The 14,008-nt window shown below is 39.1% G+C and overlaps 1 protein-coding gene across 3 annotated transcripts in view; it reads right to left on the bottom strand.

Moving 5' to 3' along the window:
- Positions 1 to 4,077, bottom strand: part of LOC144615374 (EF-hand calcium-binding domain-containing protein 13-like) — a 40,309-nt gene extending 36,232 nt beyond the window's left edge. For 2 of the 3 annotated variants that reach the window (XM_078442305.1, XM_078442306.1), the window contains exon 1: positions 3,971 to 4,077. In XM_078442305.1, coding sequence (XP_078298431.1) covers positions 3,971 to 4,000 — 30 coding nt within the window. In that variant the 5' untranslated portion in view covers positions 4,001 to 4,077. The remainder of the gene's footprint in view (positions 1 to 3,970) is intronic. The other variant, XM_081794804.1, reaches the window with a different exon arrangement.
- Positions 4,078 to 14,008: the final 9,931 nt, after the last annotated feature.

Raw genomic sequence — 14,008 nt, 5'->3', positions numbered from 1 at the left:
GGACGAAACATAAGAGACTCTTAAATATGGAGAACAAACAGAGGGTTACTGGAGGGGTTGTGGGAGGGGAGATGGGTTAAATGGGTAAGGGGCATTAAGGAGTCTCCTCCTGAAATCACTATTGCACTATATGCTAACTAACTTGGATGCAAATTAAAAATATATAAAGTAAAATTTAAAAAAATAATTAAAAAGAAATAAAAACTCTTCTCTACATCCACTATCAAGAGGATGAGAAGACAAGCCACAGACTGAGAGTAAATACTTAGAAAAGACATATCTGATAATGGGCTTTACTCAAAGTACTGTTATTCTGTATATTCAAAAATATATACAAAGAACTCTTAACAATAAGAAAAAGCACAACCCAACTTAAAAATGGGCAAAAGATCTTAACAAAGAAGACGTGCAGATGGCAAACAAGCAAATGAAAAGATCATTTGCTCAACATCATGTCAATAGGAAAGTGCAAATTAAAACATCAAGATACCACTACACATCTGTTAAAATGGCCAAATCCAAAATACTGACAAAACCAAATGCTGGCAAGGATGTGGAGCAAGAGGAACTCTTATTCATTGCTGGTGGGAATGCAAAATGGTACAACCACTTTGAAAGACAGTACTAAACATACTTATACCATATTTTGCAGCAATTACAGCTTACTGGTATTTACCAAAGGAGTAGAAAACATATACCCACACAAAAACCTGCACACAGACGTTTAAAACAGCTTTATTCAGAATTGCCAGAACTTGGGGAAAAAAACAGTGCCCTTCAGCAGATGAATGGCAGTAGACTCAGTACATGAACTGTGGTACATCTAGAAAATGGAATACTATCTGGCACTAAAAAGAAAGGAACTATCAAGCCATGAAAAGACATGGAGGAAACTTAAATACATATTGCTAAGTAAAATAAGCCCATCTGCAAAGGCTACATACTATATGATTCCAACTATATGACATTCTGAATAGGTTAAACTATGAAGACTACAGAGACCAGCGGTAGTCAGTGGAGGAGGGAGAAAATGAATAAGCAGAGCACAGAAGATACGTAGGGCAGTGAAACTATTCTATATACTATAATAATGGCTACATGTCACTATACATTTGTCCAAACTCACAGAGTGCACAATACTGAATCAACCCCAATGTAAAGTATGGACTTTGGGTGATAAAGATATGTCCGTGTAGGTTTATTGATTGTAACAAATGTACCACGGTGGTGTAGGATGTTGATAGCGGAGGAGGCTGCACATGTATAGAGGCAGGGAGTATATGGGAACTCCCCACTCAACTTTGCTGTGAATCTAAAACTGCTCTAAAAAATAAAAGTCTATCGAGAAAAAAAATAAAGCAGCTATATTTCTTCTAAACAGACACCTCCCCCTCCAAAAAAGAACTAGGGCCTACGAGCAATGAACATGTTTAGAAAAAGAGGAATGAAGTGAGAAATATACTCTTTTGAAATGCGGCTGTTTGCAGGTCATCTGGGTAGCTCAGTGGGTTAAGCATCCAGCTCTTGGTTTCAGCTTAGGACATGATCTCACAGTTCATGAGTTCGAGCCCTGCATCGGGCTCTTTGCTGACAGTGCAGAGCCTGCTTGGGATTCTCTCTCTCCTTCTCTCTCTCTGCCCCTCCACTGTTCATCCTCACTTTCTCTCTCTCTCTCTCTCTCAAAAATAAAGAAACTTAAAAAAAAAAAAAAAAAAAAACATGGCTGCTTGCTTAAAACAACTGGACTGCATCTAGCTGATCAAAGGTATATTAGTTTTTAACCCCTGAACAAATTACAAAGGCCATGTATAAAGCAGATCACTAAGGGAGTTTAGAGAATCTCTATTTCTACACAAAATGTAAATTAAGGGAACTATTTCAGTGACTTTTAGGGTCTGCATACATTCATCTTACAACAGAGGCACACCTTTAACAACCTGCTTCAAAAAGGCAATCTGATTTGCTGCCCTAATATTTATTAGGAATGATGAAAAGTTTCCTAGAGATGTTGAGAAAAATGACTCAAAACAGAAACCAGGAAAATAAAAGGAGGAAGATCTAAAAAGACAGAGAGGCACAAAAACCTGTTATCAAAGACCAGATGAACAGAAGCAGTCAAATAGTGAACAGAAACTTTGATGATACAGAAAAGGAAGAAAATAATCTCTGAAATTCTGTGGTTAAAGGTGAACTGTCTGTGAAGTATAAACTACACAGTCTAAGGAAGACAAACTGGTATGATATATTAATGCTGTTAATTATTTTAACTTTTAAGAATCAGCTCTTCCAAATCAGCTCATGAGGATACAATCAACTAAGTATTAGGTATAAAAAAGTGGAACAGGTTAATAGACATATCACACTTCTTGGTACTTAGCAAGAAGCCTTGAAATTTTTTTTTTTTTTTTTTTTTTTTTTTGCAGGGGTGGGGGGGCGCCTGAGTGGCTCGGTTGGTTAAACATCTGACTTTTGTTTTTAATTTTTTTAATGTTTATTTATTTTTGAGAGAAAAAGAGACACAGATGAGTGGGAGAGAGGCAGAGAGAGAGGAAGACACAGAATCCAAAGCAGGCTCCAGGCTCTGAGCTGTCAGCACATAGCCCGTCGTGGGGCTTGAACCCAAGAACCATGAGATCATGATCTGAACCAAAGATGGATGCTTAACCGACTGAGCTGCCCAGGTGCCCCTAACTTTTGATTTCAGCTCAGGTCATGATCTCACAGTTTGTGAGATCCAGCCTCACACCACGCTGTCTGCTGACAGCACAGAGCCTGCTTGGGATCCTCTCTCTACTTCTCTCTGCCCCTCTCCCACTCATGTTCTCTCTAGTGCACATGTGCTCTCTCTCAAAATAAATCAATAAACGTTAAAAAAATTTTTTTTTAATTTCTTTCGGATTACAGTATAGGTACATGTCATATGGTAGCACCAGATCCATTGAAAGCGTATATTTAAAAGGTTAAGACTCTCAGTTGACAATGTTGAATTTTTCCTGAGCCTTGTGCTCCTGGAAAACAGTGAAGATTAAAGGAATCCCTTCACCCTTTTGTGTTCTGAAAAATGGCTTGCTGCAAGGAATCACCCTTTTCCCCCATAAGCTTTAGATAAAACTCACAGATGCCACCCTTGTTTACCTATGTCAAGGCCAAATATCTTCAAAATTCCTTTTCTTTGCTCTACGAAATGATTTGCTAAACTGTTTTAACCCCACTGATTAATTAGAACAAAAGGATTATTAGCCAAAATGTGGTTAAGCTTTCCTCCTTCCTCCAGGCCCCTAAAATATTCTCTGATCTGTTTATCTCATCATGCCACTCTTTCATCCCACTTCCCCCAATCCAGTTCCTAGCCTTGTTGACTCCTCTCCATGAAAGAAAAGCCATTTTTGCCTAGCCCTTGAGCTCCTTGAAGATCTTATGGTCACAGCCTTCCCTCTCCTATTTCAATAAATAGTCCCTTTCCTCCCTTGGAATAATCCTTTCGAATAAAGTCTCTCCTTACTAAGTCCGGGTTTGTTTTTTGTTTGACACAATACTGGCCAATGGATAAGAACATCTCCTGAATCACAGGGGAGAAGGCTAGAGACACTTGGTATCTTTTAGATTACCTTCTGGTTAGACTCCCACATCATTAATTATGTTACCTACAACCATTTATGTAGGTTTAAATCCTTTATTCTCCTAAAAAATTATCCCAGTCCCCTACCCCGCAAAATACTCTCAACATACACCACAGACCTCTTGATATTGCTGGGATGAAAGTTCATTATATGCCCACTAAAAGAACTCAAAACTCACCTTAGTTATTAAAAGATCCTATAATTATATTGCTCTATGAATCTGCTTACTGATTATGGGTGTGAGATAAATATAAACTAATTTTTTAATGTAAACTATTTTTAAAGAAGAAGAAGAAGAAGCAGCAGCAGCAGCAGCAGCAGCCTTTAGAAACTATTTTTGAAAAAAATACCTGGCAGAATAAAGGTACTTTACTTTCCATTTTTCAGTTTAGAGATAAATTCGGCCCTTGAGGACTCAAAGGTCTTGATGAACAAGTATGAATGAGCACAAAAGGATTTCCTGCCAAAAAAAAAAAAAAGATAAGAAAAAAATCATATGCCTGCTTAAGAGACTTAATTACATTTACCTACCTGGTTATCCCTGTAATGTAACACAGTATAATACCAAATAGATATTCCCCAAGCCATATATGTGTACAAAAACTAGAAAAAGCAGTTAGTAGATTGTAATTCGCAGGAGATCACACTGTACCTTAATTTTACCTTTTGTGGTATAAGAAGTAGAGAAATCCAAAACAAATGACATAAAAGGCAGAGAAATCCAGTTATATTTATTTATTCAAATAAACCCAGAGAAACAGAACTACTAACATAGCAGCAATTCCCAATGTTATTTAATGCTTACTATATACTAGACATTATGATGAACACTTTAACATAAATTATTTCATTTATTCCTTACAGATATTTTTTTAAGGAATTATCATTATCTTTATTTTACAGATGAGGAAAATAAAGACTCAGATCAAGTTGTCCAAGATTATACCGCCAACAAATAGCGGAGTCAGAATTTGAAGTCAGACAGCCTAACTCAAGAGCCATGGTCTTCAGCACCCTATAACATCGCCTCTCAAAAAAATACTATTGTAAACAAAAGATGCCTTAGCCTGTTTTAAATCAAAGATTTCCACATCACATACCAACCAATTTTCAAAATTCCTTGCATTTTCACAGGTTTTTTTTACTTATATCTGAGTTACAGTGGATGTGCTATTTATTACATTGCTAGTTATATTACATTGTTACAATTTTCAGGGTCATTTGCATACCATGAAGTTTTACTGCAAGTATTAATATTCTTAACAGAGATAGTACTTTAAAATCACTTACTTCTGAAATGTTATACTAATTACTGCTGAATGTGGTATGTCCAACATTCCTGGAATTCAAACCATGTTAAAAATCAAATGAAACCTTGTGACAAATAGCCATCTCAGAAGACATTAGGTGGCTATGCAGATTTCCCCAGCAACCCACTCGATGTAACCTCTTCGAGGTCTTCTCTCATGAGCTCAATCTTTACTTAGCAACTATTTGGTATAGTATGGTCTCCACCATTGTTACTGTCTTCACTATTCAACTGGCATTAATCATTTGCCTTGTATTTTTATTTGCCACATATACATCTCCTATATCAACTATAACTTATATTTCATGGATGGACTGAAAGAATGGATTGGTATCTTATCATTCTTTGAATTATTTCTCACAATAACAAGCACAATGCTATTTGTATAAAACAAAGGAAGGAGAGAGGTTCCGGAAGATGGCGGCGTAGGAGGACGCGGGGCTCACAGCGCGTCCTGCCGATCACTTAGATTCCACCTACACCTGCCTAAAGAACCCAGAAAACCGCCAGAGGATTAGCAGAAGGGAGTCTCCGGAGTCAAGCGCAGACGAGAGGCCCACGGAAGAGGGTAGGAAGGGCGGCGAGGCGGTGCGCGCTCCACGGACTGGCGGGAGGGAGCCGGGGCGGAGGGGCGGCTCGCCGGCCAAGCGGAGCCCCCGAGTCTGGCTGGCAAAAGCGGAGGGGCCGGACGGACTGTGTTCCGACAGCAAGCGCGACTTAGCGTCTGGGAGGTCAGAAGTTAACAGCTCTGCTCGGAAAGCGGGAAGGCTGGAGGACAAAGGGAGGGAGAGCTGCTGAGCCCCCGGACGGCAGAGCTCAGCTTGGCGGGGAACAAAGGCGCTCGCCAGCGCCATCTCCCCCGCCCATCCCCCAGCCAAAATCCCAAAGGGAACCAGTTCCTGCCAGGGAACTTGCTCGCTCCGCGCAAACACCCAACTCTGTGCTTCTGCGGAGCCAAACCTCCGGCAGCGGATCTGACTCCCTTCCGCTGCCACAGGGCTCCTCCTGAAGTGGATCACCTAAGGAGAAGCGAGCTAAGCCTGCCCCTCCAGCCCCCGTGCACCTTGCCTACCCACCCCAGCTAATACGCCAGATCCCCAGCAACACAAGCCTGGCAGTGTGCAAGTAGCCCAGACGGGACACGCCACCCCACAGTGAATCCCGCCCCTAGGAGAGGGGAAGAGAAGGCACACACCAGTCTGACTGTGGCCCCAGCGGTGGGCTGGGGGCAGACATCGGGTCAGACTGCGGCCCCGCCCACTAACTCCAGTTATACACCACAGCACAGGGGAAGTGCACTGCAGGTCCTCACCACGCAAGGGACTCTCCAAAATGACCAAACGGAAGAATTCCCCTCAGAAGAATCTCCAGGAAATAACAACAGCTAATGAACTGATCAAAAAGGATTTAAATAATATAACAGAAAGTGAATTTAGAATAATAGTCATAAAATTAATCGCTGGGCTTGAAAACAGTATACAGGACAGCAGAGAATCTCTTGCCACAAAGATCGAGGGACTAAGGAACAGTCACGAGGAGTTGAAAAACGCTTTAAACGAAATGCAAAACAAAATGGAAACCACGATGGCTCGGCTTGAAGAGGCAGAGGAGAGAATAGGTGAACTAGAAGATAAAGTTATGGAGAAAGAGGAAGCTGAAAGAAAGAGAGATAAAAAAATCCAGGAGTATGAGGGGAAAATTAGAGAACTAAGTGATACACTAAAAAAAAATAATATACGCATAATTGGTATCCCAGAGGAGGAAGAGAGAGGGAAAGGTGCTGAAGGGGTACTTGAACAAATTATAGCTGAGAACTTCCCTGAACTGGGGAAGGAAAAAGGCATTGAAATCCAAGAGGCACAGAGAACTCCCTTCAGACGTAACTTGAATCGATCTTCTGCATGACATATCATAGTGAAACTGGCAAAATACAAGGATAAAGAGAAAATTCTGAAAGCAGCAAGGGATAAACGTGCCCTCACATATAAAGGGAGACCTATAAGACTCGTGACTGATCTCTCCTTTGAAACTTGGCAGGCCAGAAAGGCTTGGCACGATATCTACAGTGTGCTAAACAGAAAAAATATGCAGCCGAGAATCCTTTATCCAGCAAGTCTGTCATTTAGAATAGAAGGAGAGATAAAGGTCTTCCCAAACAAACAAAAACTGAAGGAATTTGTCACCACGAAACCAGCCCTACAAGAGATCCTAAGGGGGATCCTGTGAGACAAAGTACCAGAGACATCACTACAAGCATAAAACATACAGACATCACAATGACTCTAAACCCATATCTTTCTATAATAACACTGAATGTAAATGGATTAAATGCGCCAACTAAAAGACATAGGGTATCAGAATGGATAAAAAAGCAAGACCCATCTATTTGCTGTCTACAAGAGACTCATTTTAGAGCTGAGGACACCTTTAGATTGAGAGTGAGGGGATGGAGAACTATTTATCATGCTCCTGGAAGCCAAAAGAAAGCTGGAGTAGCCATACTTATATCAGACAAACTAGACTTTAAATTAAAGGCTGTAACAAGAGATGAAGAAGGGCATTATATAATAATCACAGGGTCTATCCACCAGGAAGAGCTAACTATTATAAATGTCTATGCGCCAAATACCCGAGCCCCCAGATATATAAAACAATTACTCATAAACATAAGCAACCTTATTGATAAGAATGTGGTCATTGCAGGGGACTTTAACACCCCACTTACAGAAATGGATAGATCATCTAGACACACAGTCAATAAAGAAACAAGGGCCCTGAATGATACATTGGATCAGATGGACTTGACAGATCTATTTAGAACTCTGCATCCCAAAGCAACAGAATATACTTTCTTCTCGAGTGCACATGGAACATTCTCCAAGATAGATCATATACTGGGTCACAAAACAGCCCTTCATAAGTTTACAAGAATTGAAATTATACCATGCATACTTTCAGACCACAATGCTATGAAGCTTGAAATCAACCACAGGAAAAAGTCTGGAAAACCTCCAAAAGCATGGAGGTTAAAGAACACCCTACTAACGAATGAGTGGGTCAACCAGGCAATTAGAGAAGAAATTAAAATATATATGGAAACAAGCGAAAATGAAAATACAACAATCCAAACGCTTTGGGACGCAGCGAAGGCAGTCCTGAGAGGAAAATACATTGCAATCCAGGCCTATCTCAAGAAACAAGAAAAATCCCAAATACAAAATCTAACAGCACACCTAAAGGAAATAGAAGCAGAACAGCAAAGGCAGCCTAAACCCAGCAGAAGAAGAGAAATCATAAAGATCAGAGCAGAAATAAACAATATAGAATCTAAAAAAACTGTAGAGCAGATCAACGAAACCAAGAGTTGGTTTTTTGAAAAAATAAACAAAATTGACAAACCTCTAGCCAGGCTTCTCAAAAAGAAAAGGGAGATGACCCAAATAGATAAAATCATGAATGAAAATGGAATGATTACAACCAATCCCTCAGAGATACAAACAATTATCAGGGAATACTATGAAAAATTATATGCCAGCAAATTGGACAACCTGGAAGAAATGGACAAATTCCTAAACACCCACACTCTTCCAAAACTCAATCAGGAGGAAATAGAAAGCTTGAACAGACCCATAACCAGCGAAGAAATCGAATCGGTTATCAAAAATCTCCCAACAAATAAGAGTCCAGGACCAGATGGCTTCCCAGTGGAGTTCTACCAGACATTTAAAGCAGAGATAATACCTATCCTTCTCAAGCTATTCCAAGAAATAGAAAGGGAAGGAAAACTTCCAGACTCATTCTATGAAGCCAGTATTACTTTGATTCCTAAACCAGACAGAGACCCAGTAAAAAAAGAGAACTACAGGCCAATATCCCTGATGAATATGGATGCAAAAATTCTTAATAAGATACTAGCAAATCGAATTCAACAGCATATAAAAAGAATTATTCACCATGATCAAGTGGGATTCATTCCTGGGATGCAGGGCTGGTTCAACATTCGCAAATCGATCAACGTGATACATCACATTAACAAAAAAAAAGAGAAGAACCATATGATCCTGTCAATCGATGCAGAAAAGGCCTTTGACAAAATCCAGCACCCTTTCTTAATAAAAACCCTCGAGAAAGTCGGGATAGAAGGAACATACTTAAAGATCATAAAGGCCATTTATGAAAAGCCCACAGCTAACATCATCCTCAACGGGGAAAAACTGAGAGCTTTTTCCCTGAGATCAGGAACACGACAGGGATGCCCACTGTCACCGCTGTTGTTTAACATAGTGCTGGAAGTTCTAGCATCAGCAATCAGACAACAAAGGAAATCAAAGGCATCAAAATTGGCAAAGATGAAGTCAAGCTTTCGCTTTTTGCAGATGACATGATATTATACATGGAAAATCCGATAGACTCCACCAAAAGTCTGCTAGAACTGATACATGAATTCAGCAAAGTTGCAGGATACAAAATCAATGTGCAGAAATCAGTTGCATTCTTATACACTAACAACGAAGCAACAGAAAGACAAATGAAGAAACTGATCCCATTCACAATTGCACCAAGAAGCATAAAATACCTAGGAATAAATCTAACCAAAGATGTAAAAGATCTGTATGCTGAAAACTATAGAAAGCTTATGCAGGTAATTGAAGAAGATATAAAGAAATGGAAAGACATTCCCTGCTCATGGATTGGAAGAATAAATATTGTCAAAATGTCAATACTACCCAAAGCTATCTACACATTCAATGCAATCCCAATCAAAATTGCACCAGCATTCTTCTCGAAACTAGAACAAGCAATCCTAAAATTCATATGGAACCACAAAAGGCCCCGAATAGCCAAAGTGATTTTAAAGAAGAAGACCAAAGCAGGAGGCATCACAATCCCAGACTTTAGCCTCTACTACAAAGCTGTCATCATCAAGACAGCATAGTATTGGCATAAAAACAGACACATAGACCAATGGAATAGAATAGAAACCCCAGAACTAGACCCACAAACGTATGGCCAACTCATCTTTGACAAAGCAGGAAAGAACATCCAATGGAAAAAAGACAGTCTCTTTAACAAATGGTGCTGGGAGAACTGGACAGCAACATGCAGAAGGTTGAAACTAGACCACTTTCTCACACCATTCACAAAAATAAACTCAAAATGGATAAAGGACCTGAATGTGAGACAGGAAACCATCAAAACCTTAGAGGAGAAAGCAGGAAAAGACCTCTCTGACCTCAGCCGTAGCAATCTCTTACTCGGCACATCCCCAAAGGCAAGGGAATTAAAAGCAAAAGTGAATTACTGGGACCTTATGAAGATAAAAAGCTTCTGCACAGCAAAGGAAACAACCAACAAAACTAAAAGGCAACCAACGGAATGGGAAAAGATATTTGCAAATGACACATCGGACAAAGGGCTAGTATCCAAAATCTATAAAGAGCTCACCAAACTCCACACCCGAAAAACAAATAACCCAGTGAAGAAATGGGCAGAAAACATGAATAGACACTTCTCTAAAGAAGACATCCGGATGGCCAACAGGCACATGAAAAGATGTTCAACGTCGCTCCTTATCAGGGAAATACAAATCAAAACCACACTGAGATACCACCTCACGCCAGTCAGACTGGCCAAAATGAAGAAATCAGGAGACTATAGATGCTGGAGAGGATGTGGAGAAACAGGAACCCTCTTGCACTGTTGGTGGGAATGCAAATTGGTGCAGCCGCTCTGGAAAGCAGTGTGGAGGTTCCTCAGAAAATTAAAAATAGACCTACCCTATGACCCAGCAATAGCACTGCTAGGAATTTATCCAAGGGATACAGGAGTACTGATGCATAGGGGCACCTGTACCCCAATGTTTATAGCGGCACTCTCAACAATAGCCAAATTATGGAAAGAGCCTAAATGTCCATCAACTGATGAATGGAGAAAGAAATTGTGGTTTATATACACAATGGAATACTACGTGGCAATGAGAAAAAATGAAATATGGCCTTTTGTAGCAACATGGATGGAACTGGAGAGTGTGATGCTAAGTGAAATAAGCCATACAGAGAAAGACAGATACCATATGGTTTCACTCTTATGTGGATCCTGAGAAACATCACAGAAACCCACGGGGGAGGGGAAGGGAAAAAAAAAAAAAAAAAAGAGGTTAGAGTGGGAGAGAGCCAAAGCATAAGAGACTGTTAAAAACTGAGAACAAACTGAGGGTTGATGGGGGGTGGGAGGGAGGGCAGGGTGGGTGATGGGTATTGAGGAGGGCACCTTTTGGGATGAGCACTGGGTGTTGTATGGAAACCAATTTGACAGTAAATTTCATATATTAAAAAATAAAAAAAATAAAAAAAAAAGAACTATGTAAAAAAAAAAAAAGAAGAATTTTAACAAAAGAAGTACAAAACTTATACTCTGGAGACTATAAACCATTATAGAAAGAAATTAAATAAGACCTAAATAAATGAAAAGACATCCTATGTTTATGGATTGGAAGACTTAATACTGTGAATGTGACAATATTCCCTAAACTGATCCATGGAGTCAATACATTCTTATAAAAAATTCCAGCTGGTTTGTTTGCAGAAACTGATGAGGTGGTCCTAATATTCATATGGTAAAGCTCAGGCTCCAAAAAGCAAAAATAATCTTAAAAAGGAAAAAGAAGTAGGGGACTCACACTTTTCAGTTTAAACTACAAAGTGACAGTAATCAAGACAGTGAGGTACTGGCATAAAACTAGATATATAGATTAATGGAATAGAATTTACAATCCAGAAATAAACCTTCCAATGTTTGGTCAGCTGATTTTTGACAAAGGTACTTGCACATTCAATGAAGAAAGAACAGTGTTTTTAATAAATGGTGCTGGGACAACTGGACAGTCACATGCAAAGAGAATATTCTTTTGGATCCCTATCTCACATTTTATACAAAAAGTAACTCAAAATGGATCAAAGACCTAATTATAAGTGTTAAAACTATAAAAATGTTGAAAGAAAACATAACTGTAAATTTTCTTAACCTTAGATTAGACGTTTTTTTAATATATGACACCCAAACACAAGCAACAAAAGAAAAAGTTATACCCTGGACATCATCAAAGTTAAAAATCTTTTGTGCATCAAGGAACACTGTCAAGAAAGTAAAAAGATAATTCACAGGACAGGAGAAAACTTTTGCAATCATGTATCTGATAAGGAACTTATATCTAGAAAATATAAGGGACTTGTATCTAGAATGTATAAAGAACTTCTACGATTCAATAATAAGAAGATAACCAAATTTAAAAACGGATGAGGGTTATGAGTGGATTTTTCTCCAAAGGAGGTATACGTTTAGCCAATATTCACATGAAAAGATGCTTAACATCATTAGCAATCAGGGTAATGCAAGTCGAAACCAGATAAGATACCACCTCATACCCACTAAGATATTATCAAAGGACAGAAGTAACAAGTGTTGACCAGGATGTGGAGGAACTGGGACTCTGATGCACCGCTGGTGGAAATGGAAAGTAATGCAGCCTCTTTGGAAAACAGCCTGCACTTCCTCAAAAGGTGAAACACAGAATTACCATATGACCCAACAATTTCTCTCTTAGGTATATACCCAAGACAAATGAAAATATATACCCATGTAAAAACTTGTACATGAACGTTCATAGGAGAATTATTCATAATAGCTAAAATGTGGAAACAATCCAAATGCGTATCAACCGATGAATGGATAAATAAAATGTGTTATATCCATAGAATAGCCTATTTTTCAGCAGTGAAAAGAAACAAAGTACAGTTGACTTTAGAAAAACAGAGGTTTGAACTGTGCAGGTCCATTTATACGTGGTTTTTTTTTTTATAGTATAGCACTGTAAATGTATTTCCTCTTCCTTAGGATTTTCTTAAATTATTTTTTTAATGTTGATTTAGTTTTGAGAGAGAGCTGTCAGCACAGATCCTGATGCAGGGCTCGAACCCACAAACCATGAGATCATGACCTGAGCTCAAGTCAGACGCTTAACTGACTGAGCCACCCAGGTGCCCCACCTTATGATTTTCTTATTAGCATTTTATTTTCTCTGGCTTACCTATTGTAAGAATAGGGTATATAATACATATAACAACAAAATGTATGTTAATTGACTTTATGTTATCAGTTAGGCTTCTTCTGGTCATCAGTAAGCAATTAGCAGTTAAGTTTTTGGAGAGTCAAAAGTTATACACAGATTTTTGACTGCACAGGGAGTCAGCGCTCTTTACCCCTGTGTTGTTCAAGCATCAACTGTATTAATACATAACAGGACAGAGATAAACCTGGAAAACATTATGTTAAGTGAAACTAGTCACTACGGACCACATATTATATGATTCTATTTATGTGGAATATCCAGAATAGGGAAACTGATGGAGACAGAAAATAGATTAGTGGTTGCCCAGGGCTGAGGGAGATGGAGAAATTGGGAGGTGACTGTTAATAGGTATGGAATATCTTTCTGGGATAATAAAAATGTTCTAAAATTGATTGTTGTGATGAATGTGGTGAATACATCAGAATTCACTTAATTGTATGCTATATTGGGTTACTTGTACAATATGTGGATGATAACTCAGTAGTACCATTATAAATATTTCACTTATGGGGTGCCTGGATGACTCAGGTGGCTAAGCGTCTGACTTCGGCTCAGGTCGTGATCTCGCAGTTTGTGAGTTTGAGCCTCGCGTCAGGCTCTGTGCTGACAACTCAGAGTCTGGAGCCTGCTTCGGATTCTGTGTCTCCCTCTCTCTCTCTGCCCCTCCCCTGCTCGTGCTCTATCACTCTGTGTCTCTCAAAAAAAAATAAACATTAAAAATTTTTTAAAAAATGTTTCACCTAAAATTTTCATCTTTATAGAACAGTGAAATTAAGGAAGAGAAGGCTTTTTCAATATGATAAGCTGGTCCCCTTGAGTGGGCCTACTGTACTGTACAAATATCTCTTTCCTTTCTTTTTAATTCTTTTATTTTTAATTTCTTCCATTGCCCGCTTATCCCTCTCTTTTTCCTTCTTATGGTATAAGCCCTGAAGGGTGACAGTAGACATT

This window comes from Panthera onca, assembly GCF_046562875.1.
Source record: "Panthera onca isolate mPanOnc1 chromosome E1 unlocalized genomic scaffold, mPanOnc1 haplotype 2 h2.Chr16_ul_4, whole genome shotgun sequence".
NCBI lineage: Eukaryota > Metazoa > Chordata > Mammalia > Carnivora > Felidae > Panthera > Panthera onca.
Note: the sequence above shows the minus strand (reverse complement) of the source record. Positions and strands in the feature narration are given on the sequence as shown.